The sequence below is a fragment of the Geotrypetes seraphini genome, chromosome 1 (genome assembly GCF_902459505.1).
Source record: "Geotrypetes seraphini chromosome 1, aGeoSer1.1, whole genome shotgun sequence".
NCBI lineage: Eukaryota > Metazoa > Chordata > Amphibia > Gymnophiona > Dermophiidae > Geotrypetes > Geotrypetes seraphini.
The window spans coordinates 249,538,314-249,566,310 of NC_047084.1; the positions used below are offsets into that span (position 1 = coordinate 249,538,314).

Here is a 27,997-nt window from a genome sequence, read left to right on the forward strand (position 1 = left end):
CGTCTCCGCTCCTGCTAGGATCCTTTCAATTCTGTCAACGACGTCTTTTGTTCTTGCTCCTGGGAGGCAGGTCACTAGCCGATCCTCTCTCCCTCCTGCTATGTGGCTATCAACTTGCCTTAGGATTGAGTCTCCTACTAGGATTGCAGACCTTCCCTTCTTCAGTTTTCGCTCCGGTCACAGATCTGTGTCCTCGGTGTGCTTTACTGCTTCCTCTTCTAGGCACCGGTAAGACCTTGCCTCCCCTTCCTGCGGAATTCTTCTATGGGCTTCTTCTTCTTCTTTGGAGTCAGATGGCTCTTTTCCTCTATTCCGTGCGGGTGTATCTTTGTCCTTCCTACATTGTTCACGTTCTTGTTCTTCTACCCTCCTGTAGGCCTCTTTGATGAACTCCTCGAGCTCCCTGACTTGTTCCTCGATGTGCCTCTCTCTCTCTCTGGTCTTCAGCTGTCCTGAGGGGTCTTCTGTCTTGAACGAGTCTTCTGCGATGCAAAGTCCCTCCAGTTCTTGAATCCTGTGCTTCAGTCGACTAACTTCCTTCTTCAAGCTGGAAAGAACATTAATAGAAGATAGACATCCCATAATCAGTACAACTCCCCTCACCCAACTTCCACCCACAGAAACCAATTATTTATTCAATATAAGAATATGTTGTTGATGAGTGAGCGTATTCCAATAGGGCTCCTAGATCGCCTGGAATGCACTCCAGCGCTTGGACTCTGCACTGGCAGACATTACAAACAAATCATTCTGCCCCAAGGCAGATGCCTCAATATTTATTTAAGTATTTATATACTTAAATAAAGGTCCAGCAGCCCCCACCCTCCCTCCACCTCACCTTATATTCTGAGTTTGCCGGCTTCCTTTATCCGTTCAAAAAGCCATGCACGCGCGGCTGCGCGAGTCAATCAAACTTCTCCTCTCCTGCAACTTCCTGTTTCTGGTTGCATCAGAGGAGAAAATTGATTGACTCGCGCAGCTGCGCGTGCGGCTCAAGAAAAAGGAAGCCGGCAAACTCGAAATATAAGGTGAGGTGGAGGGAGGGAGCTGGCAAAACGCTACGGGCAGGCAGGCGGTGGCTGCGGGGACCACGCAATCCTTGATACCTCACTGCGGAGACAAGACCATTCACCGCAGCGACTGCTATTTTTCTTTCCCCGTTCCGGTGGGTTACCAGCGGCTAAATGCGGTAGCAGCGGGTAAACCGCCACCGTGTCATTCTCTAGTGCCTAACAAACTTATTGCACTTCTTCGAAGGAATAAACAAGCAAATGGACGAAGGGGCCCACATAGACATCGCATACTTGGATTTCCAAAAAGCCTTCGACAAGGTACCCCATGAACGCCTGCTTAGGAAACTAAAGAACCATGGGGTGGAAGGGGATGTACATAGATGGATCAAAAATTGTTTGGCAGGTAGGAGTGCAGGGCCACTACTCGGACTGGAGAAGGGTCACGAGTGATGTTCCGCATGGGTCGGTACTTGGACCGCTGCTGTTCAATGTATTCATAAATGACCTAGAAACAGGACTGAAGTGCGAAGTTATAAAATTCGCAGATGACACAAAACTTTTTAGTGGGGTTAGGAATAAAGAGGACTGTGATGATTTACAAAGGGACCTGAACTAACTGGGAGAGTGAGCAAATAAATGGCAGATGAAGTTTAATGTAGAGAAATGTAAAGTCTTGCAACCCAAAGTACTGCTATACGATGGGGGGGTGGGGGTGGGGGCTGGTAATGGGTGAAAGTAAACTTCCTAATAATCACAGCTCTTGATTATATTATGTCTTACTGTGCAATAATAAACCATAAATAATTCTCCATGCGCTGTTATTTAAAATTTTTTTTTTGTTTTGTGTGAAATGCTCAGACCCTACACCCCGTGATTAGTGATAAACTCACAACTGGGGTTCATAAGGGGACCATCATGGCAATCACCGTCCCCATACACCTACCAAACCATATAACATCAATTCAGAATTAGCTGCCTTGCGTCAAACAAACATAATTATGAAGAATCAAACTTCAATGACTTATCTGAATGTGGAGGTGGTGTTGATTTTTATGAGCCCCAGATCACTTTAAAACGATTACTTCATTCATTCATTATCTTCTATAAAAATAGTGCTGATATCCCATCCCCCCGACTCGAGTTTCACATCTTCATCAGGGAAGGACACTGCCAAATAAAACACAAGTGCCTAACGTGTTAACTGTGATTAATATTAAAAACATATTAAAACCTTAAATTGTAGGTGAAGGGTTCTGATCTTGAAAATCTTAAATGAACCTGCATGCCTACTGATGTACACGGCCTGAAAAAGGCCACAATACTTGAAAAATCTACTTAAATAATTCATTTCATACCTGAATTAGCTCTCCTAAACGAATGAGCAACTGGACCAGGACAAGCTGAAGGATACCCGCTGTTCAGTTTATTAAGGCTCCCTCACCGGAACTAGCAAAAGCCGAACCGGAAGAGAACACCCGACTAGAGGAACAGAACTGTCTATACTAATAACCATTCGATTTCATGGTTCAGTCCCGAAGGACTCAAGGTGTCCCAATTATATATGAAACGCTGTTCATTGAGAATTAAGATCTTAGAAAGATCCCCCTCATAATTTCTAATATGAGTTAATACTGTATATTTCAAGTCTTCGATGTCATGAGAATGTTCTATCCAATGAGCTGTCAGGGGGGCGGAGATTCTATTATTCTTATGCCACTAAGGTGTTCTGAAATTCTTATCTTGATTTTACGGGCAGTCTGACCTATGTACATTTTTTGGCAGGGACATAAGATACAATACACTACTCCTATCGAATTGCAATCTGTATTCGTTCTTAATATATATTGTTTGCCTCCTGACTTAGGTATACAAATCTGCGGGGTTTGCCATACATAGCGGCATAATCGACATCTATGGCAGGGTTGGTGTGGCCGGCGTACCTCCAGGTTCTTATTTTGTACTCTTCGTTTTAATTTCTCGCCCAGATTCGGAGCCCTGGAGAACACAAACTTTGGTCTACTGCCTAAAGCTGGATGCAGTTGGACTATTGGCCAATATTTTAATATGATTTGTTTGATGTCATTGCTTTCACTAGTATGAGGCATAACACAGACCATATCATTCTGATCCTTATTGTTGTGAGTTTTTAACACCCATGGGCGATGACAATTCTTTGCCCTTTTCCATGCTCTTTTGATAATTTTGCGGGGGTATACTCGATCCACAAAATTTTTGTACATTACCAATGCCTGGGTTTCAAAGTCTTCATTCTATTCTGGTCACGGCAGATGTGGTAGCTTTGTATACCAACATTCCACAGTTGGCGGCCATGTCTTTAGTTGAAAAAAAGACCCAACAGTTGAAAATACCTTTATCAAAACAACTATTGATTAATGAGTTGGCGAAGTTAGTCATATACAATAACTATTTTAAGTTTGAACATGACATTTACCTTCAAACAAAGGGGGTGGCTATGGGAGCCACTGTTGCTCCCACCCTCACATGTCTGTATATGACTGAATTCGAGGAGACACATGTGTATACTTCTTTTTTATTCAATCAAGTTAGCTGTTGGAGAAGATTCATCGATGATGTGTTTTTTGTGTGGAGTGGGGATATGGCTGACTTGAATCAATTTATGACGGAGATCAATCAGAAGGATCCCAACCAGTGTTCCCTCTAAGCGGGCGGGTGTTGTGAGCAAACTTTTTTCACCGTGAGCCAAAAATATCGGGCGCCAGCAAGTTATGAGCCAACTCGCCCGATTCTCCTCTCGCCGCCCTGCCATCTGCCGTACGCCTCTTCCGATCGTGCGCTGTGACGAGAAACGTGTGCGCTGCGATGTAATATTTTGTGCGCCAGCGCACGCCAGCGCAGCTTAGCGGGAACACTGGTTCAAATGGTTTTATTTATTTCCCCAAATTTATTTTTGTTATACGCATTGAAAATATTTGATATTGCGTTTAAATCAAAATCTCAATAAACTTGAAACGAGTGCCCGTGAGATTGTGGGAGGGTTAAATACTCAAAACTTAGAAGTTTTTGCTACGCCAGCTTTCTGGTATCTTTACATACAGTGGCGTACCTAGCATATGTAACATCCGGGGCCCATCATTTTTTGGCACCCCCCCCCCCCATCTGTAAGAAAAACATGATTTTTAGTAACAAACCACACGTCACACATGAGTACCTAGGAAAAGGCAGCATCTTACATATTGCAGTGAGCAGTACATCAATACACCCATTGTAAAACTAAACAAGCCAGACCAGCACAGATCAATCCTACACCGTCAATCCTAACAGAAAACCATGTCTTTCGAACACACAGAACACAGAAAACACCTTCGCCCAGTAAGGAATATGTAATCACAAACTAACCCCTCCCTCTTTTACAAAACTGTAGTGTGGATTTTAGCTACGGAGGTAACAGCTCTGATGCTCATAAAATTCTGAGCATCAGAGCTGCTACCACCAAGGCTGGTGCTAAAAACGCTTCACAGTTTTGTAAAAGGGGGGATAAAATAAAAATACATAGACAAAGGTTAAATTGAACCAGCAAGAAGCTGGACTCTGCATACAATGCTTCACAGAAACAGTGACACATGTCTCCTAAAGCAATAAATAAATAGAAATTTTTTTCTACCTTTGTCTTCTGTGGTTTCTCCTTTCCTCATCTTCTTGTAACTCTCTTCCTTCCATCCACTGTCTGCCGTCTCTCTTCCCCTATATGGCATCTTCTCTCCTTCTATGCCCCTTCCAGAAACTGTATGCCTCCCCCTTCCATCTCTCCTTTCACCCCATTGGTCTGGCATCTCTCTCCTCGCCTTCCCTCTCCCACACCTCTCCTCATAGTCTGGTATCTCCCCTTCCCTGATTCTCTGGCATCTCTCTCCTTTCCTTTTCTTCCATCTTTCGCTCCCCCTCCATGCTCTCACATCTCCCCCTTCCTTTTCCCTTAGACTGGCATACCTTCCTCCTACGCTCCAAGCCCTGGCATCTCCTTTAATTCCCTCCCTCATCTTCCTTCTCCCTCCAGCTGGGTACCGCAACACTCTTCCCTGCAGCTCTGCACTTCCCCACAATTGCCATGCTTCGGTTCCTCTTCTTCCTTCCTTCCTCCCCCCCCCCCCCCGCGGGACCCTGCGGCACCATCAACTCTTACTCCCTCTAATGTCGGCCCTGCAGCTCCAGACTTCCTCGCACCTTCTCCCCTCCCCCTTTGGATCGCTATTATTTTAAATGTTATAGCCGCGGAGCTGTATCCATCAGTGGAGATGTCTAACCTCGGCCTGCCCCGGAACTCTTACTGCAACAGTGACTTCCTGTTCCTGCCTAGACGGGCGTCTGCTGCAGTAAGAGTTCCGGGGCAGGCCGAGGTTAGACATCTCCACTGATGGATACAGCTCCGCGGCTATAACATTTAAAATAATAGCGATCCAAAGGGGGAGGGGAGAAGGTGCGAGGAAGTCTGGAGCTGCAGGGCCGACATTAGAGGGAGTAAGAGTTGATGGTGCCGCAGGGTCCCGCGGGGGGGGAGGAAGGAAGGAAGAAGAGGAACCGAAGCATGGCAATTGTGGGGAAGTGCAATCCCCCCAATGCGTCCCCTTACCTTACCGACGCGTGTGTGCGCTGTGAAGAGAAACTTTGCGCTGCGATGTAATATTTTGTGCGTGAGCGCAGGCCAACGCAGCTTAGCGGGAACACTGATCCCAACATAAAGTTTACTTATCAGTTCAATCAGAACGCTATTTCTTTTTTGGATATTAAAATTGTCAGTCAGAAAGGTGCCATGTCCACCACTCTACACAAAAAACCATCCGATCGTAATGCTTTATTACAGTATCAAAGTTTTCATCCCCGGAATTTAAGGAATAGTATTCCATATGGACAATTCTTATGTTTACGTAGAATCTGTTCCGGTGATGAAGACTTTGAAACCCAGGCATTGGTAATGTACAAAAATTTTGTGGATCGAGGATACCCCCGCAAAATTATCAAAAGAGCATGGAAAAGGGCAAAGAATTGTCATTGCCCATGGGTGTTAAAAACTCACAACAATAAGGATCAGAATGATATGGTCTGTGTTATGCCTCATACTAGTGTAAGCAATGACATCAAACAAATCATATTAAAATATTGGCCAATAGTCCAACTGCATCCAGCTTTAGGCAGTAGACCAAAGTTTGCGTTCTCCAGGGCTCCGAATCTGGGTGAGAAATTAAAACGAAGAGTACAAAATAAGAACCTGGAGGTACGCCGGCCACACCAACCCTGCCATAGATGTCGATTATGCCGCTATGTATGGCAAACCCCGCAGATTTGTATACCTAAGTCAGGAGGCAAACAATATATATTAAGAACGAATACAGATTGCAATTCGATAGGAGTAGTGTATTGTATCTTATGTCCCTGCCAAAAAATGTACATAGGTCAGACTGCCCGTAAAATCAAGATAAGAATTTCAGAACACCTTAGTGGCATAAGGAATAATAGAAACTCCGCCCCCCTGACAGCTCATTGGATAGAACATTCTCATGACATCGAAGACTTGAAATATACAGTATTAACTCATATTAGAAATTATGAGGGGGATCTTTCTAAGATCTTAATTCTCAATGAACAGCGTTTCATATATAATTGGGACACCTTGAGTCCTTCGGGACTGAACCATGAAATCGAATGGTTATTAGTATAGACAGTTCTGTTCCTCTAGTCGGGTGTTCTCTTCCGGTTCGGCTTTTGCTAGTTCCGGTGAGGGAGCCTTAATAAACTGAACAGCGGGTATCCTTCAGCTTGTCCTGGTCCAGTTGCTCATTCGTTTAGGAGAGCTAATTCAGGTATGAAATGAATTATTTAAGTAGATTTTTCAAGTATTGTGGCCTTTTTCAGGCCGTGTACATCAGTAGGCATGCAGGTTCATTTAAGATTTTCAAGATCAGAACCCTTCACCTACAATTTAAGGTTTTAATATGTTTTTAATATTAATCACAGTTAACACGTTAGGCACTTGTGTTTTATTTGGCAGTGTCCTTCCCTGATGAAGATGTGAAACTCGAGTCGGGGGGATGGGATATCAGCACTATTTTTATAGAAGATAATGAATGAATGAAGTAATCGTTTTAAAGTGATCTGGGGCTCATAAAAATCAACACCACCTCCACATTCAGATAAGTCATTGAAGTTTGATTCTTCATAATTATGTTTGTTTGATGCTAGGCAGCTAATTCTGAATTGACGTTATATGGTTTGGTAGGTGTATGGGGACGGTGATTGCCATGATGGTCCCCTTATGAACCCCAGTTGTTGGTTTATCACTAATCACGGGGTGTAGGGTCTGAGCATTTCACACAAAACAAAAAAAAAATTTTTAAATAACAGCGCATGGAAAATTATTTATGGTTTATTATTGCACAGTAAGACATAATATAATCAAGAGCTGTGATTATTAGGAAGTTTATTGAACACAATCACAGAGGAACATTAATTATCTCCCTATTAGTTCATTAATGGGTGAAAGTAGCCTAGGGAAGGACTTAGGGGTACTGGTGGACAAAACAATGAAGCCGTTGGCACAGTGCGCAGCGGCCTCAAAGAAGGTGAATATGATGCTAGGTATAATCAGGAAAGGTATTACAGCCAGGACTGAAGAAGTTATCCTGCCGTTATATCGGGCGATGGTGCGCCTGCATCTGGAGTACTGCATCCAATATTGGTCGTCGTACCTTAAGAAGGATATGGCGATACTCGAGAGGGTTCAGAGGAGAGCGAAGCGACTGATAAAGGGTATGGAAAATCTATCATATGCTGAAAGATTAGAGAAGCTGGGCCTCTTTTTCCTGGAGAAGCGGAGGCTTAAAGGGGATATGATAGAGACTTACAAGATCTTAATGGGCATGGAGAAAGTAGAGAGGGACAGATTTTTCAAACTTTTGAAAACCACAAGAACGAGAGGGCGTTCGGAAAAATTAAGAAGGGACAGATTCAGAACCTGTGCTAGGAAGTTCTTCACCCAAAGGATGGTGGACACCTGGAATGCATTTCCAGAGGATGTGATACAACAAAGTACACTACTGGGTTTCAAGAAGAGATTGGATGATTTCCTGAAAGAAAAGGGGATTGAAGGGTACAGATAGAGGATTATTATGCAGGCCCTGGACCTTATGGGCCGCCGCGTGAGCGGACTGCTGGGCGTGATGGACATAGACATTCCCTGCTCGGAAGACCTTACAATCTAACTTGGACAGACAGACATGACATATAGGGTTGGGGATGCAGAACCCAAGGTGAAAAGAGTTAGGAGTTGAAAGCACTCTCAAAGAGGGAGGCTTTTAACTGGGCCTTGAACACTGCCAGAGACTGAGCCTGCCGTAGGAATTCAGGCAGCTTGTTACAAGCATACGGCGCAGCAAGGCAGAAAAGATGGAGTCTGGAGTTGGCAGTTGAAGAGAAGGGCACAGATAGGAGAGACTTATCAGCTGAGTGGAGCTCACAGGGGGATCATAGGGGAGATAAATGAAGAGAGATATTGGGGGGCAGCTGAGTGAGTGCATTTGTAGGTCAGTAAGAGGAGTTTGAATTGTAGTCTGAAATGGATGGGAAGCCAATGAAGTGACTTTAGGAGAGGGGTAACATAATTATGGCGGCTTTCCCAGAATATGAATCGTACAGCCGAATTCTGGAAGGATTGGAGGGTAGCGAGATGGCTAAGTAGAAGGCCTGAAAGTAGCGAGTTGTAGTAATCTAAGCGCGAAATGATGAGCGCGTGGATAAGTGTTTTGGTAGTGTGCTCAGAGAAGAAGGGTTGGATTTTGGTAATATTATAGAGGAAGAAGTGACAGGTTTTAGCGATATGTTGTATCTGGGTTTTGAACGAGAGAGAGGTCAAAGATGACCCCAAGATTATGAGCAAACAAAACAGGAAGGATGAGAGTGTTGTCCACAGAAACTGAGAATGAAGGAAGTGGAGAGGTGAGTTTAGGCGGGAAGATGAGCAGCTCTGTTTTAGCCATATTCAATTTTAAATGGCAGCGAGACATCCAGGTGGCAATGTCGGACAGGCAGGCTGAGACTCTGGTCTGGGTTTCAATAGAGATATAAATGACCTGGAAATTGGAATGACGAGTGTGGTGATTAAATTTGCAGATAACACTAAACTGTTCAAAGATGTTAAAGTGCATGCAGATTGTGAAAAATTACAGGCAGACCTTAGGAAATTGGAAGACTTGGGCGTCCATGTGGCAGATGAAATTTAATGTGGACAAATGCAAAGTGATGCACAATGGGAATAACCCAAATCACAGTTACTGAATGCTAGGGTCCACCTTGGGGGTTAGCGTCCAAGAAAAGGATCTGGATATCATTGTAGACAATACAATGAAACCTTCCGCTCAATATGTGGCGGCGGCCAAAAAAGCAAACAAGGTGCTAGGAATTATTTAAAAAAGGATGGTTAACAAGATTAATAATGTTATAATGCCTCTATATCGTTTCATTATGCAACCTCACCTGGAATATTTTGTTCAGTTCTGGTCTCCTTATCTCAAGAAAGATATAGCAACACTAGAAAAGGCTTAAAGAAGAGTCACCAAGATGATAAAGGGATGGAATTCTTCTCATATGAGGTAAGACTAAAAAAGTTAGGGCTGTTCAGCTTGGAAAGAGACGGCTGAGGGGAGATATGATTTAAGTCTACAAAATCCTGAGTGGAGTAGAAAGGGTACAAGTGGATTGATTTTTCACTCCGTCAAAAATTACAAAGATTATGGAACACTTGATGAAGTTACAGGGAAATACTTTTAAAACCAATAGAAGGAAATATTTTTTCACTCAGAGAATAGTTAAACTCTGGAATGCATTGCCAGAGGTTGTGGTAAGAGCGGATAGCATAACGGTTTTAAGAAGGGTTTGGACAATTTCCTGGATTAAATGTCCATAGTCTGTTATTGAGAAAGACATGGGGCAAGCTACTGCTTGTCTTGGATTGGTAGCATGGAATGTTGTTACTCTTTGGGTTTTGGCCAGGTACTAGTGACTTGGATAGGCCACCATAAGAACAGGCTTCTGGGTTTGATGGACCGTTGGTCTGACCCAGTAAGGCTATTCTTATGTTCTAAGTATTTTCCGAAGACAACACAGAAAACTGTTTGTATATCTTGAAAATTCTGTAGAAATTATTCATTTATTACCCTGCTCTCATCAGAAAACACATTTCTCTATATATTTTCATGAAAGAAAAAGCATATGTCTCTTTACTGATTTTTCATATATAGGCAGTCTCCGGGTTAAGAACGAGTTACGTTTTAAAAGTTGTTCTTAAGTTGGTTTTGTATGTAACTCAGAACTTGTAGTTTTTAAGATTCTTGCTACTTATCGTCTCCCTGCTGACAAAAGGGCCAACTGTCCCCAGTGTTCCCTCTAAGGTACTTTTGTAGGTTTGTGTGTGTTCCATTTTGTTTAACAATATAATCCGTAATGTAATGTAATGTAATATACACCCTTATATCTTTGAGTTAGTTTAAACCTAAACCATAAGCTCTCAGGTACAGCATGCACAACCACACACTGTTTTAAATGTGGCCATGAATTATTCTTGAATCTGCTACAGGTGAAGTATAGGAGTCTATACCACTGGAATACTGCTTAGTGAAATCAGATTCAGCAGCAACCACGTTCTTAAGTAGGAGTCGTACTTAAGTCGGATGTCTAACTCAGGGACTGCCTGTATAGCAAAAGACCACTTTGCCCGTAACCAGGTGAAATGCATACAACCAGTCACTACATGTTGCTTCTAATATGCTGTTATGTTGAATGATATGGGGAAGACTCTTGTAATAGCACATAAAAGATTCCACGCCACCACCCCAGCCTACATAAGTTCCAAGCTACACCTCAGCTACATAAGTTCTACCCACCCCCTCTGCTCTAGAGCAGAGAGATGACTGTGCATCCCCCCCAGGAAGGTTTCTCCTGATGGAAAACGCCCGCAAACACTCCTACAGCCACTTCATCCCACAGCTCTGGAACCAACTCCCCCCACAAATCAGATCACAGAACTCATTAATGACCTTCCAAAGAGCTGTGAAGACCTTTTTCTTCAACTAAAGGTCCTGACGCAAACAATCCCCTCAACTCTCTCCCACCAGCAACTATTAGTTGGTGACCATCTGGTCCAATCTACTGTAGTACCTCCCCAGGAATTTCCTATGAATGTCCCCACCCAAGCTGTCCTTAAGCAATAATCCACCGAGATTCTTTTCTTTCTATGTTAGAATTATCTTCCCCTAGCTGTATCTTAGAATCTATTTAATTTAGAATGAAGTCTAACCCTTCATTAGATTATTTACTAATTTACCTTCCCCCTCCTGTTAATAGCCAGTCACTAATTTTACTTCAATCCGTTATCTTTGAGTTTTGTACTTCATCCCTCAACCCCATTATTTTAGGAGATTTTAATATTCATTTTGATGACCTTAAAAATACTTTTACCTTAGATATTTTTACCCTCTTAAAGGATTTAAACCTCAGTCCATTGGTAACCTGTCCCACTCATATATCAGGGCACACGTTAGACATGGTTCTTGTTCCCTCACCACTCAGAGATTACATTACATTAGGTATTTCTATTCTGCCATTACCTTGCGGTTACAAGGCGGATTACAAATGGTTTGTCTGGAGATTAGAAGTATTTAGGGAGTAGTTTGTACATTTCTTTGAGTTGTTAAGGATTACATCTGAGTTGTCATGATATTAGAAGTTCATATGTAGTAGTTGCAGGTGATGTAGGTGTTAGTTCGTTTTTATGTGTTTTATGAATAGAAGGGTTTTTATTTCTTTTTTTGAAGGTTTTATAGTCTGTAGTCGTGGTCAATAGGTTGTAGAGTTGTGGGTCGAGTTTTGCAGCTTGAGTGGCTAGGAGGTTGTCGTACGTTTTGTTTTGTTTTTTCTTTTGACATTTTTGGTTGGAGGGTGTGTGAATGGTGCGTGGGTTCTCCTATGTCTGGTTGAGGTGGCTTGAACTAGTCGGTTGTTCCAATAGGCTGGGCTGTCTCCGTTTATTGCTTTAAATAGTAGGCAGTAAAATTTGAAGTGTATTCTCGCGTGTATTGGGAGCCAATGTGAGTCGTGGTATGCCTCTGATGTGTTCATATTTCTTCAGTGAGTAGACCAGTCTTAGGGCTGTGTTTTGTATTGTTTATAATTGTTGTATCATGGTTGCTGTGCATGGGAGATATAATATGTTGCAGTAGTCTATTAGACCTAAGATTAGGGATTGTACCAAGAGTTGGAATTGTTTTTTGTCGAAGAATTTTCTGATTTGCCTCAGGTTTCTCATGACTGCGAATGATTTTTTTTATTTTATTGTTGATTTTTGGCTGCATTGTACAGACTCTGTCTATTAGCACTCCCAGGAGTTTTAAAGTGGGTTGGATGTGGTATGTTGTAGAGTTTATGACAAGGCTTGTTACAGTTGGGTTTTTTTTATTTTCGAGTAGGATGAAGTTTGTTTTGTTCAGATTTAGTTTTAGTTTGTGGTCTTTCATCCAAGTTGCTATTTTCAAGTTGTGGCTTGCACACAATTTCCTTGGACTGATCACTTTCTCATTAGTATCTCTCAATCTACTAGGTCCAATGCCTTAATCCTTCATCCTAAAACAATAATTTCTCATGACTTTTCAGAATTATCAGAATTGTCTATTGAGGAGAAAGTTGCCTCATGGAAAGCCTCCATTACTAAACTCTTAGACTTATTAGCGCCCATCGTTACCTATACCATTTCTCCACGTAAACAAAAGAACCCCTGGTATAGTCCTAGTCTTACTCTTATTAAAAAACAACTGAGATCCCTTGAAAGAAAGTAGTAGAGAAACAAGACTTTACACAACCTAAATAAATTCAAGGAACAAGCTAATTTTTATAAATCTGAGATTAACAGATCAAAAAAAGAATACTACAAATTAAAAAAGCTAAAAATACTTCTGCATTATTTACTATCACAAAATCATTAACTTCACAGAGGAGAGCGTCCAAATTGACAGCCTCACCCCCCTCAGCTCAAGCAATCGCCTCTTATCAAGAAAATCCAAAAAATTAGAGACTCTCATTTTCCAATCAAATATTGTCAGCATAAACTCCACTTCTCCCTATACAGTGGACTTCGTTAAAAAATCTGAGACTGTACATCTCCCTCTCTCTAAATGTTCGAAATTTACTCTACCCACTCTTCAAGATTTACAGAGAACTTTGAACACATTAAACATAAAAGGTTCCAACTCGGAGACCATTCTACTAATTTTTCAAAAATGTTTTTTTTTTTTCATTTTTTGGACCTGATATTTTAAATCTGATCTGATAGTTTAAGTACAGGAACTCTTCCAAAAGTATGGAAGGAAGCAATTATTCACTGCCCCCTCTCTTTGGAATAGTATCCCAAATTACTTACGCAAATAATCAATTCTTAATAATTTTAAGATGAAGCTAAAGATATTTCTCTTTCTTAATGCCTTCAAGACCTAACTGTCCTTTTAAGGGCAATTGAGTTCAACATTATTGAGTTCAACATTATTTATAGTAGCCCCTCCTATTGTTTTTTCCTTAATTGTTCTCTTTTGACTATTGTAGTTCTTGCCTTTTTACCTTTTGTTCCTGTTTGTCTTTGTTTTTAAAAGTCTTCGAAAGTTATTAAAAGTTAGTTTGGTGACGCAATGTCAGCTTAAACTTGTATTTTAGCTAAAGTATGTTTTATGTTTTTATGAATTTGTACACCGCCTAGAAGGCTGATTGGGCGGTATAAGAAATTTTAAATAAACTTGAAACTTTACTGTCCAGGCTTATCATTATGCTACTGTATTGTATGGTATGGTATTGTAGTATATTGTATTGCCAAATGTACTTTCCAAGGTAACATACTGTGAATGTTGGCTTGTAACCCATTCTGAGCTCCCAGGAGGATGGGATAGAAATCGAATTAAATAAATAAATAAAAAAAAATTATCCACCCACTTCCACTGTCCATATTTTCTACTTCCAGGCTAGAGCAAAAGAAGAGAGGCTTCTGAGGAGACAGTTTAACAGAGAAAAATTGGAGGAAAAGCGTAAACTAAAGGCTATTGAAAAAACAAAATATTTAAAAATGAAGAGCCAAGGTATGTTGAGGACTTAGAGCAGATATGAGCAATGTTCTATTCAAAATGTTTACATTGACTTGTTTAATTGTAATATTGGTGCTTATATTCTACCCTTTCAGTAGTACAGCATATTCCAGAAGTTCAGGCCTTTTCTAAAGTAACTTGCTTACTGTTTATTTCCAAAGTCTGATTGAATTTAAAAAGAATACTGTAATAAGAAGCTCTATGAAATCATTTAAAAATGTGCAGCTGCTTATTAATGGCAGATCAATATTTTTGTGATAACTGCCACTTTAAGTTAACTTTCATTTCCCAGGCTAAAAGAGAACATGGTCATGGGCACTTAACGTAGAAGATATTACTGATCTACCATCGACTTTAACTTGATATGATTATTGCATTATGCTGAAGTTTGCACTTCATAAATGTGCCCATTGGAATCTCAGGATGAGGAGTAGGTAAAATGGGACATGTGTATATCTAATTTTTTTTTTTTCAGTTCAAAAAGTTTTATTTATGTAATAGGAATAAAACAGTATGAAAATACAATAACCAATGTGTACACGGAGAAAAATATATATGGGGTATACAGTGTAAAGACAATTGAGTATGTACATAAGACATGTTAATCTAATCTATTAAAACAGTAACTCAGTTACCATTGGAGAGAAGGAATGGTGATAACACATTAATACCAAAGGTCATGGAACAGTTGAGAGAAGTTCTGTAAAAATAGAAGGTGGTAAAAAAAAGTTTGTATTTCAGATGGCATAATCAGCCATTCATAGGTTTGTTTGTTTTTTCTTATGGTTGATCACAATATCACAAAAACTGATACAGGTTTTTACCACCTATTGGTTCATATATACTTTTATTACATTTGTGCTGATTTCACATCTTCCAGCTCGTAAAGAAGATTCTCCAAGGACAAGAGTCTTACATGTGGGTGGTGTCATTTCAACAGAGCCTGTGTGGGAATGTTCCCAAGCTTGTTTACACAACTTTATGGAACATTCAACCATATACAATTCGTTCTCGTTATTCACGCGTTCCCGATTCGCGATTTTGATTATCTGCGGTTGCATGCATTGTGACCACTATTTGCCATTTGCGCTATGTGTTCGTGTATTCACGGACCTCCGACCTTAGAAAAAAAGCTTTGTTTCCTTTCTTTTTCATCTCCAGGTTTGGCTTTGCTTCCAGAAACAGCCACCAAGTGTCAAGAGAGTGAGTTAGAAGCATAAAAGAGTGAGTTACAAGCATCTGCAGGTACAACTCCAGAGAGGATGACCAGCAAGCATCAAGAGAGTGAGTTACAAGCCTATGCAGGTACAGCTCCAAAGAGAAAGAAACATGTCATGTATCTTGCATGACAAAATACGTGTTTTAAACAGGCTTTGTTCTGGCAAGTCTGTTTCTGCTGTCAGCTGTGAGTTCAATGTGAATGAATCCACAATCCAATCCATCCAACAAAAAAAGGAAGATATTTGTTGGTCTATTCACGATGCTGCATCGGAAAGTTTCAAAACAACATCTGTGATTCGTGATCAGTCAATGGAAAAGATGAAGAAGCAGCTAAATTTCTGGATAATGCAAATGGTGAATGAGAAAAAATAGTACAGAGGATAGTGTTGTTGTCAGGATGAAAGCCAGAAACATTTACAAACACATCACCCAGAGGCAGGAATATGTGAAATCTTTTTCTGTGAGTTCAGGTTGGCTAGCGCGTTTTAAAAAGCGATATGCAGAGGCAGGAAAATGTGAAAACCTTTTCTGTGAGTTCAGGTTGGCTAGCACGTTTTAAAAAGCGATATGCAGAGGCAGGAAAATGTGAAACCCTTTTCTGTGAGTTCAGGTTGGCTAGCGCGTTTTAAAAAGCGATATGCACTAAAACATGTAAGCCTTTCAGGGAGGCAGGTTCAGCTGACAACGAAGCTTCTGAGGAATTTAAAACATACCTGCCAAGTGCAATTGAAGAAAAGGGGTATGTGCCGGAGGAGGCATTCAATATGGATGAAACTGACTTGTTTTACAAACAGACTGAGAAACGGACATATATGACAAAGATGACTGCAAAAACCCCAGGATTCAAGGCATTTAAAGATACTTTGTGCCAATGACAAGAGAGATTTCAAATGCAAGCCTCATATAGTCTACAGAGCCCCAAATCTTCATGCACGTAAAGGAAAGAACCTGAATTGCATGCTAGGATGGGCATCGACATTGGAAAAACTGTTCAATGACATGGAGGAATGCGATCCTATGGTGAGCGCAGTCTAAAATTCAAGCATCTGACAAGCTCTGCATTTGCCCCTTAAGCTGAGACACTTAAGACTTGAGAAGGAAAGCCAAGCAGACAAGGCTGACACAGTTTTTTCAGAAGTTGACTTGTCAGCCTCGACTTCATGCACCAGAGGTTGATCAGACTGAAGTAGACCTACCAGTGCCGACATCTCCATTTTCTACAGATACTATACTGCCATTTTTGAGCTGCACGCCTGTCCTTCTCTAGAGGTTGATGTATCAGAAATTGACTTGTCAGTTTCCACTCATGTGCTAGAGGTTGATCAGGCTGAGTGATACAACTTGAGTGATACAGTACAGCACTGTACACCTGTATTTGTGTAAAGCTGTTTTTTGCCAAGCAATGTTTTCATAATGGTAGTGTACCATCTCTTTATATATGTCAGTTTCCCAGTCTGCATTTTAGCATCCTGAACTGTTTTGTGTTAATAGTAAGCACACTAAAGGCCCCTGTTAGAACGTCCACTAGCATGTTACAGCATGGCTACGTATTTATTTTTCAGTGCCATTGTACGCAATTTTTTTGTTTAACAGCATTAATTGTACTTCTAATGATGAGAAATCCATGGTGCATTGAGCAGACTAATTGCTTACTGTGGTAGTGCAATACTGTACAGTACATCAGTGTTCTTCAACCTTTTTACACCCGTGGACCGGCAGAAATAAAAGAATTATTTTGTGGACCGGCAAACTACTAGGACTAAAATTAAAAAACCCAATTTACGCCCCATCTTCGCGAGTTCGGTCCCCGCAAACCATCTGATCCCATCTGCACAAGCCGCAATTATGATTTTATATTGAACGTATTTTATTAAAGTATAAAAAGAAACAATATTCTGAACAATTGTGATTTTATAAATATAAATATACAGAGCACGGACCAACAAAACCCCTGTCTCCCCTCCCCTTCACATATATCCCCTCTACTATCAAGAAAACTGAACAAGCCAAGTTATTATAGAATGCTACATAGAAATATCATGCTAACAGAATACTGCAGTCCCCAGTTATGTCTCTAGCTGGATATATGTTTCAAATCTGATATATTCTAATGACAAAATAGAAATAAAATTATTTTTTTCTACCTTTTGTTGTCTCTGGTTTCTGCTTTCATCTTCTTTTCACTCTTTTCCTTCCAGCATCTACCCGTTCCATCCAATGTCTGCCCTCTCCCCCTTCCATATGTATCTGACTTATTTCTATGCCCCTCTTCCCTGTCCATCCAGCCTGTTCCTCCTCTCCTTTTTACATCATTCATTCCAGCTTCACTGCCTTCTTCATTTTTATCTCTCCTACACCAGATCTAGCATCTTTATCCCTCTCTCATTTCTCTGCTGACCTCCTTTCCAGCATCAATGTCTCTCTACTTTCTCATTCCTCTCTCTCCCCTTTCCCTCATCTGATCTCTCCATTCCACCCTGACCCCCTTCCCCTCCTGTAATCTCCTTGCCAGCTGTTTCCTTCCTTTTTTCTTTCTCCCTTCCCTCCTTCCTTTTTTCCTTCTCCCTTCCCTCCTCCCTCTATCCAACATTAACTCTCTTCCCATCCCTTTCCCTTCTCCCCTCCCAGCAGCATCTCTCCTTCTTCTCCCTTCCCTCCTCCCTCTATCCAACATTAACTCTCTTCCCATCCCTTTCCCTCCTCCCCTTCCAGCAGCATCTCTCCTTCTCCCTTCCCTCCTCCCTCTATCCAACATTAACTCTCTTCCCATCCCTTTCCCTCCTCCCCTTCCAGCGGCATCTCTCCTTCTTCTCCCTTCCCTCCTCCCTCTATCCAACATTAACTCTCTTCTCTTCCCATCCCTTTCCCTCCTCCCCTCCCAGCAGCATCTCTCCTTCTAACTTTCTCCAAGTCCAGTAACAGCTCTCCCTTTATCCAGCAGCTTCCCTGCCTCTTACAGTGGCTGTCTCCCCTTCCAGCAGCTCTCAGTACTTGCCTGCAGGAAGTTGCCGGTAAATCACTGCCCTGGCAAATAGGAGAGCTGGTGGGAGGGGAGACAGCCACTGTGAAGGCTCCCCAGGATCTTGCTCGCACACGCTGACCATCTCCCTCCACCTGCACCTGAATGTGCAGCTCTCTCCACGGCCCTCTTCAGCAACTCGGCAGGGGCGGCGATCAAAGACAGGCTGCCGACGTTGGGACCTTCACTCTCTGAGTCCCGCCTATTTTGTTTCAACTTCCTGTTTCCGAACAGGCGAGACTCAGAGAAGGAAGGCCCCGACGTCGGCAGCCTGTCTTAATCGCCTGAGGCTGGGAGGAACATTAATGAGCAGGAACCGCAGTCGGCAGGAAATTTAACTGCCGACTTGATCTCGCCGGCCCGTGCGGACCGACACCGGTCCGCGGACCGACGATTGAAGAACTGTGCAGTACATTACTGCATTTATTTTTCAGCACTGCTGTGTGCAGTTTTTGTTTAATAGCGTTATTGTACTTCTAATAGTGAGAAAACCATGGTGCATTGCATTGGTTGATGAGCAGATTAATTATTTACTATGGTTGTGCAATATTGTACATTTATTTTGTAACACTGTTCTGTGCAGTTATTTTGTTTAAGAATGTTACTTCTAAACAATACTCCAAATAAGAAAATATGTTTGCAGTATTCTAAATGTTCTTCTATGGTTTTTGTTAAATGCTGTCCCATGCAGAAACTTAATCCTATTTTTTTCTGTAGGATCCATTAGTCACTTTACACAGTTTTGAGGTGCAAAATGTACTGCTGGAACCTAACCTCTATTTTCCCATAGGCATAGTGTTGGGCACGATTTTGCGGTTTGCAGACTTTTCCAGAATCCATACTACCATGAATAACGAGAACAGACTGTATGGACATGCATCTTCCCACTTGCCATTGTAATATGGGTCCTAGCCAGTTACTATTTTTACAGAGCTAATCTTTTACTCTGTCCTGGTGCTCCCACTCAACTTGCTTTAAAATTTTATCTTTTGATGTTTGTTTTCATGGTAGGTAAATATGTCACCGTTGAGCAGAGTTTTCATAACTTTTGTTAGTCTCCTTGTATTTTTCAGCCACTTAGTTTCTTTGCTTTCTGTAGCCCACTCTGGCCCTTTAGGCCTTGGATAGTTTCAAGTTTCAAATTTTATTATTTTTAATATACCGACCATCAACTAGTATCTAGCCGGTTTACAATGCTATGATAAAATAAAGGATTAAAATAATACTTATAAAATGGAGGGAGGTGAACATGGAAGACAGTGTACAATGACAAACATGAGAGTGGGGCTTGAAGAAAAAAAGTGGGGGGGAAGTTACATTGTTAGGAGAGGAAAAAAAATGAGTTAAAGAGAAAAGAGAAGGAGAGGGATAAAACATTAGGGATAAAGTCGCTTCTTAAAAGCGGTTGGCAGGCTTAGTGATGAGAGGTTCAGGAGCTGTGGAATGCATCTTGAAATAAGAACGTTTTTAGTTTTGTCTTGAATTTATCAATAAGATTTTTGTGCGAAGTTGGGATGGCAGGGCATTCCATAAAGTTGGGGCGACTACAGAGAAATTGGATTTCCTAGTGTAATAGAATTCCTTAATAGAAGGAACAGATAGTAGGTTCTGATCTGCTGATCTAAGAGTCCGAGAGGGGCAGAAAGGGATAAGGAGTTTGTCCAGAAAGGGTGGTAGACGCGAAAGTTTGATTTTAAAGACCAGCATAAGTGTTTTATAGGTAATGCGGTGTGTGATAGGTAGCCAGTGAGCTTCTTTCAGAAGGGGGGTAACATGATCATATTTCCCTAACTTATGTATGAATTTTATTGCCGTGTTTTGAATGAGCTGAAGACGTAATTCTTTTTGGGGAATTCCGTTATAAAGAGAATTGCAGTAATCGAGATGAGAGATAACTAGTGAATGAACAAGGGTTGTAATAGCTTTGGTTTCGAGAATAGAAGTTAAAGAGCGAATAAGCCGGAGTTTATAAAAGCAGATTTTTACCACTGAACTAATCTGATCATGAAAGTTAAATCTTTGTCTATGATTACACCAAGTAATTTTATTTTTGTTTTCATTTTTACTGGGTAAGATTTGATGAGGATCTTTCCTGTTATTATTTCATTGTTTTTGGTTGGAAAAAGTAAACCACAGGATTTATTAATATTGAGGGAGAGTTTGTTTGTATGAAGCCAATCACTGATTTTGTCCAGTTTAGTGTTAATTTCTTGTATTTCGGATATGTTTGAAGAATCAACGGGGTGAAGTAGTTGAATGTCGTCTGCATATGCGAAAATCGTGAAACCAATAGACTGAGCTAGAGTGAGGAGAGAAGAAATAAAGATATTGAATAGTAAAGGAGAGAGATTAGAGCCTTGTGGGACGCCGTAAGTTTGAACTATGGGTGGTGAGGTTTCCTCTTTTGAGTGAACTTTAAAATTATGTTCATTAAAGTAAGAGGTGAACATGAAAGGGCTGAGCCTGTAATGCCGCAGTTTCTAAGGCGATCAACAAGAAGGAAGTGATCAACAGTATCGAATGCTGCAGACAAGTCAAGAGAAATAAGAACGGATTTTCGATGATCAAGAAAGTAATGTATAGTAGTGATGAGACCTAGTAAAGATAATTCGGTAGAGTAATTAGAGCGAAAACCAGTTTGCGGGTGTAGCAATTGGTTTTGTCAGTAAATTTGGCAAGCTGTTTATGTACTATTTTCTCCGTTAGTTTAGAAATGAGAGGAAGGTTAGCAATAGGACGGAAGTTTGCTGGTAATGTTGTGTCTAGATTTTGGTTTTTTAGTTTTGGGAAGACCAGAGATGATTTCCAGGCTTTAGGGACAAGACTTTTAGTTACCATTTCCAATAAAATTGGACCAAAGAAAGAAAATAATTTCTTGAGAATTAAGGGAGGAATGCTTTCTGTTGGATTGTTGGGAGCATTTATAGACTGAAAGACTTTGAAGAGGTTTGTTAAAGATGGGAGTCTGAAGTTAAAAAAAGTACTGAAAGATAAACAATTTATCTGGTCAGTGGAATCTTGGGGTAAAGCAAGAGTGGATTGTCCTAGGTTTGATCTAATCTCCTTTATTTTCTTGTCGAAGAAAAGTGCGAGTTCTGAAGCCGGTGGTTGTTTGGAAAGAGGAGGAGGTTTCTTATTGGAATATGTAGATAGTGATCGAACTATACTGAAGAGTGCTGAAGAGTTGTGGGCTGTAGTTATGTATTTTAAATAGTATTCTTTTTTAGCTTGTTGTATAGTTGATTTGTATTGAGTGGCCTTTTCTTTATATAAAAGAAGAGAGTTATTTGACCAAGTTTGGCGCCATTTATGCTCAGTAGAACGGAGTTGTCGGTGGAGGAGGATAAGTTTTTCATTGTACCATGGTTTCTTTTTTGGTTGTAGTTTTGATTATCTTTCTTGGGGGGGGGGGGCAAGAAGGTCCATTAGAGATTGTGTTGTAGTGTTCCAAAGGGAGGATTGTTCTTCTATTGTGAGATTTGTGAAGTCTTGTAATTTCAGATTAAAGGAATCCTGTATAGCGGAGGATGTAATGTTGTTGATATTTCTAGTAATATAGATGTTATTACATTGTTACATTATTACATTGTTACATTGTTTTATTTCACTTTGGCTATGTTTCCAGAAGTGTCCATGGAAAAAAAAAGCTGTGTTGTAGTGTTCCAAAGGGAGGATTGTTCTTCTATTGTGAGACTTGTGAAGTCTTGTAATTTTAGGTTAAAGGAATCCTGTATAGCGGAGGATGTAATGTTGTTGATATTTCTAGTAATATAGGTGTTATTACATTGTTACATTATTACATTGTTTGATTTCACTTTGGCTATGTTTCCAGAAGTGTCCACGGAAAAAAAAAGCTCCCAGTGGATTTGATGTGTTCCAAGTGTAACTAGCACTCACAATTGTGGGGAACATATTAAGATAACCTGTGATATACACTTTCAAAAAAGTGTAACTGGACCACATCCATCATGGAAACCCATTATCTGTTGTCTGCAATATATGGAGCCTGATCTTGATTCTTCCGCTTGTCTCCTGTGTTCACAGTTGTAATGGAGAGGAATCCATGTTAAGAAAAGCAGCACAAATGTATCTTTAGTGCACATATGAGTTCAGTCCATTGGTATCGGTAGCATTGGTCTCTGTGGCTTTTGGAGCTGCATTAGGCACTGGGGACTTCTCATAGGAACAAATTAAAAAAATGAAATAAAGACCATATGGCCTATCTGGTTTGCCTATCCATGCCATCTACTATCTGTTTTTCTCCCTTAGAGATCCAATGTCACAAGCTTTCTTGAATTCATACAGTTTTTGTTTCCACTGGGAGGCCATTCTAAGCATTCACTACCCTTTCCGTGAAAAAGTATTTTCTGATGTTACTTCTGAGTCTGTCTCCTTTCACCTTCATCCTATGCCACCTTAGTCCAGTTTCCTTTTAATTGAAAGAGACTCGCCTTATATGTATTTATGCTACATAAGTATTTAAACATCTCTATCTTCTGTTGCAAAGGCATAGGAGTCTGTACTCTAGGTCAGTGAGCATAACCCATTATTCCCTATGACAAAAATGGGGGGGATATTTTTCAGGGTTTCTGGGGTCGGAGATAGGGTCCCCCTTCTCCAAAACCCCTTTTTTTAACTTCAAGGGAACCCTATGAGCTGTTTTTGGCGTGAATTCGCTTGCAGTGGATTTTAATTGATATTATTTTCAAAAGCCTCTATCTGCATCATAACCCCTCAATTCGGTTCAGAGTCTACTGGGATGGAATCCTTGGCCTTTTCTACCCCTATATCATGCCAGTTTTGCACTGGATGGTCGGCCGAGGAGCATCCAAGTACTGTGTGCCACTGGTTACACGAGGGAGGGGTGAGAGCCTCAGGCATACCTTCCTCTGAGCCCTCAAGGGCTGGGTAACCCAAAATCTGTAGGACATCCCACGCCAAAGGGGCCGCCATCATCAATATCTCTGAAATCTGTGCCCAGAGCTTCTGTTTTCAAGCCTCAGACAGGTAAACATGGCCCGCTGCTGTAACGACTATTCCAGCGACTGCGTGGGCATCAGATGGCCTTTTTTTTTAAGATTGACAATTCAACCCAGTACATGGAGCATTGTCGGTACCTTAGTGTGCCCTTTTCCAAGGGCAACCAAGCGACCAGAAAAGGGTGAGCTTGCAACTCCATCTTCCTCATGCGCCCGAGGATGCAAGCTGGACATAGCCCGAGCATCATGTAAAAGACCCTCCTGAGAGTCAAACTGCTCAAGACCCATGAACTCCTATCCGGATTCCAGGAAAGGTAGCAGATTGCGATCAAATGTTGCAGAGCCAGGGAGAAGAAGGTGAAGAAATGAAAGGAGCAGGTTGGGAATCCATGCTCACTCCAGTAAAGATGCAGCAATTAGATACGGTAGCACCTCAAACTTAAAGCGCCTAACAGTCGGATCATCTCTAGCATCCGCAGCAACAAAGGGATCCGTGGATCCAGTATTCAAGTCCAGATTTCCAAATCCAGGAAGTGTAGCACTGTCATAAAGGATCAGGCAGGTCCGGATCAGCTGCTGGAACTCCCAAAACAGTCTGGGAAGGAGGAACAGACTGCACAGGCGGAGGCAAAGTAACCCCCGAGGCCACTCAGCCACTGAGAAACGTAGTAGGGGGAACAGAAAAGCACCCAGCAGCCGGACCCCTGGAGTAAAAGTTGGACCAGCAAAATCTCATAAATTCTGAGAAGGCATCTGGACCCTGGGGCATTGACTCACTCTTGGAAGACTTATACTTGCACTTCTTAGGCTGTGGAAAGTCTGTCTTGCAGCGGACAGATGAAGCTGCCGAACCAAGCCCTGAAAACAAATGTGGCCGCCCCCATGGACTAGCTGAGCGTGTAATCACCTGCTTCTGTGAAGGAGAGGCTGAATCAGAAGCTACTTCCTCCCTTCCGACTGCGCCACATGGCACAAAAACGCTCTAAAGGCAGCAATTTTGCACAAATTTGGTATGAATCCATACTAGGAGACCCTAAGGATGTCATTCCAGCAGTTTTCCTGGCAAAAGTTTGAATTTTAAAGAAGCAGGGAAAAGTTGAATAAAAAGATCATTAAAAATCCAAGATGGCCGCTGGACCCGAATTCATGCAAAAAAAAAGCAATAAAAATGGCCCTTCCCAAAATTAAAAAAAATTACATATTTAAGGTAGGGGATCACAGAGGAACACTAGGAAACCTTGAAAACCTCTCAAAATTAAATTTTTAAAGATCGATTTTGGAGACTATCGTCTCCACTGTACTCACAGATACCAGACAGAGCTTCTGCTGCTGCTTCCAGCCTTTTCAATGCCTTTTTGTGGGCATGTATGCATGTAATTTTGTAAACCACATAGTTTTTATGCAGTATATAAATTTTTAAATAAATCTTCATTTTTAACAGCAAGAATGGCCCTCTCTATGGGGCTGAACTTGGACTTAAAGAGCATCGGGAATGTCAGTATTCATCTCAGCGAGCCTGAAAATTTTTACATGTCACTCCCTTCCCACCCCATAGTATTTTTCCCAGATAGTAAGTCATATGTATACCAAGTTTGGTTGAAATCTGTCTGTACGTTTCATAGTTATGCTGGAACATATATACATTGTATCCAAAGACAGCAACTATAATGCTGTTAATGTATTTCACAACAATTTTTTAAAAGTCTTCAAAGTGTGCCAACCACCAGCCAAATAGTCTTCAGGCTTAGTCATTCAATTGGCATGTTAATCTTCATCAGACTTATTTTTATGTTCAAGTGCTCTGTTCTGTGCTCATTATGTGTACATTCTGAGATAATTTTAGATATATCTTAATTTTTTTTAAAAAAGAAAATAACTTTGTACTTGGCTTCAGTAGTATTTTGGACCTGTCAGCACGACATGTTTCACCCGAAGGCTTTTTCAAGAACGAGTCTCCCCTTCGAGTTTACTCCGCTGCATTCCCGACACACACAGATACATCCGATTTTATATACCGCATTTTTCGCTCCATAAGACACACCCACTGCTATCGCCTCCTGACTCCTGATCCCAGCAAAAGAACCAGAATCCCTCTGGGATGAAGCTGCACCTTGAGACAGTAAAGTCATGTAGTCTGACTTCTAATCCTTCCAGTCTTGTTCCTCCTGGTTACAAAGGATAGGAGCCAGGTCTCTCAGCTGCAGGGGAGGTCTCTTGGGAATGGGATCACTCCCTAGTACAAAGCTAGTGCACCATAGGCAGTGCAATGTGTCTCGTACCCATGAGATAAGCTTTCCACAGGAGATTAACAAAATACGGGGTAAACCCCTGAACAGGTGGCCCTCATAGACCCCTGCAGGATCTCAGACTGACTTCTTTTGGGCCACACAATTGCAGGATCTTCAGGGCAAGGAAGAGGCACTATGAATCAATTTGGAAAGGGGGAATGGTGATTGGTTCCACCTCCCCCCCCCTGGCCACTGGCGCTGCTCCACCCCACCACATCCCCAAAAACCCCCCCTACCCCCGAGGCCACTGGTGCACTTCCACATCCCACCCCGCAAACCAGCATCACCCCCCACCAGCAAACCCTGCCCCCCGCTCAAACTGGCATCTCCTGCCCGCCCAAACTTAAGGCTTACCCACAATGTGGCACTGGCACTCAGCATCAACCCACAGGAGGTGCCGGTGTCCGAAGATTGTGCTGCTTGCAGACTGGGCCTTGAGCATCTGGCTCTCGTTCTCTCCGAGAATCTCGGAGAGAGGTGGGAGTCAGAAGGCCTTGAGCATGCGCAAATGCTCAAGGCCCAGTCCGGGAAGAGGCAGGATCTTTCGGCACCGGCACCTCCTGTGGGTCGGTGCTATGTGCCGGTGCCACATTGGGGGTAAGCCTTCAGTTTGGGCTGATGGGGGATGCCGGTTGGCACGGGGGGGGGGGGTGAGCGTTCACGAGGGGGGTGATGCTGGTTCACGGGTGGGGGACTTGCAAATCGAGTCAATGCTTGGTTTGCGAGTCAAGATTTGCGAAAATGTTTTGCTCGTTTTGCAAAACACTCGTAAACAGTGGTACTCGCAAACCGCGGGTTGACTGTATATCTAAAAAAGGGGAAGTCTTGCTAATAGGTTATTTTAACATGCCAGATGTTGATTGGGGTATCCCTATTGCGGGGTCTTCTAGAACAGTGTTCTTCAACCTTTTGACACCTATGGACCGGCGGAAATAAAATAATTATTTTGTGGACAGGCACCGGTCCACGGACTGGCAATTGAAGAACACTGGGCTAAGTCGTGCCCATGTCCACCCAGTCTCTGCCCCAGACCCCATCCCCATAATAGTACTAATTGTAACACCATTTTTTCCATCCATTTTTCATATATACACACATACAATATAATCGGATTAACAACACATAATGGTTAACCACAAAATTAAAATACACAAAGCACACTGTATGCTTTTCAACATTCTTTCCTACCAGAAAACAGATAACCCCATGCAAATGCAGGACCAAAAACTAAAAGTACTGAACGTTTGCGAGGGGGGGGGCGATGCCGGTTCGCGGGCGGGGCGGCATTTGCGGGCAGGGGAGGGCGATGTGGAAGTGCACCAGTGGCCTCGGGGGAGGAGGGGGTTTGGGAATGTGATGGGGTGGAGCAGCGCCGGTGGCAACATTGTGAGGGAGGTGGAACCAATCAGGCGAGCTTCCCTTACTTCCTATGGGGAAACTCACTTTGATACACAAGTAATTTGATTTACGAGCATGCTTCTGGAACGAATTATGCTCGTAAACCAATGTTCCACTGTACTAATATTCATATACAAACCCTAAGATACAAGACTCTGCAAGCAGTACTACCCTTATAGAAAAACAAACAAATGCATTTCTTCCTGAACAGACAGTTAGGACAGACAATTAGGACAGATGTAAAATCACTAAATAAAAAAAAATAAAAGCATTTCCCCTACCGTTGTTGTCTCTCTCCCTCCATGTGCCTTGCCTTCTGGCCTGCCCCCCGTTGTTAGCTTCAGGCCGGTCCACGGTGTGATCAACGCAGGGTCTTCAGGCCGGCTCCCTGAGTGCTGCATTGCACAAATCTGTGAGAAGCGGCTCCTTGCGCGCATCCTGTACCTCATCTGGAAGCCTTCCCTCTGATGTTGTGACGTCAGAGAGATGGCTTTCGGGTCAGGTACAGGCCTTGGGTAGGAGCCTTTTCCCACGGCTTTGTGCACTGCAGCACTCAGGGAGCCGGCCCGAAGATGCCGCATTGATCGTATCGAGGACCGGCAGCTACAGAACAATTTCTTGGGCCTGATGGAGGTACCGGCCCTGTGGACCAGCAGAAAATTTCTGTGGACCGGCGGTTGAAAAACACTGTTCGAGAAGTAGGGAGATTCTGGATTCTCTACAAGGAGAACTGTTCCAGCAGTTGGTAATGGAACCCAAGCGGGATGGGGTCATACTGGACTTGGTGCTTACAAACAGGGAAAGTGTTTCTGATGTTACAGTGGATGATTATCTGGCATCACTGCATGGTACGGTTTAATATTAAGATGGGTATAGAGAGGGCTCATTCCAAAACAAAGGTTCTAGACTTTAAAAGAAAACTAACTTTGTT

General features: G+C 42.0%; 1 protein-coding gene across 5 annotated transcripts in view; it reads left to right on the forward strand.

The window, feature by feature from the left end:
- The window catches only part of BOD1L1 (biorientation of chromosomes in cell division 1 like 1), a 425,195-nt gene that overhangs the window by 100,208 nt on the left and 296,990 nt on the right, over nt 1-27,997 (forward strand). For 4 of the 5 annotated variants that reach the window (XM_033949017.1, XM_033949024.1, XM_033948998.1 and 1 more), the window contains exon 7: nt 14,041-14,155. In XM_033949017.1, coding sequence (XP_033804908.1) covers nt 14,041-14,155 — 115 coding nt within the window. Of the gene's footprint in view, nt 1-14,040; nt 14,156-15,322; nt 15,467-27,997 lie in introns of those variants that run through there. The other variant, XM_033949033.1, reaches the window with a different exon arrangement.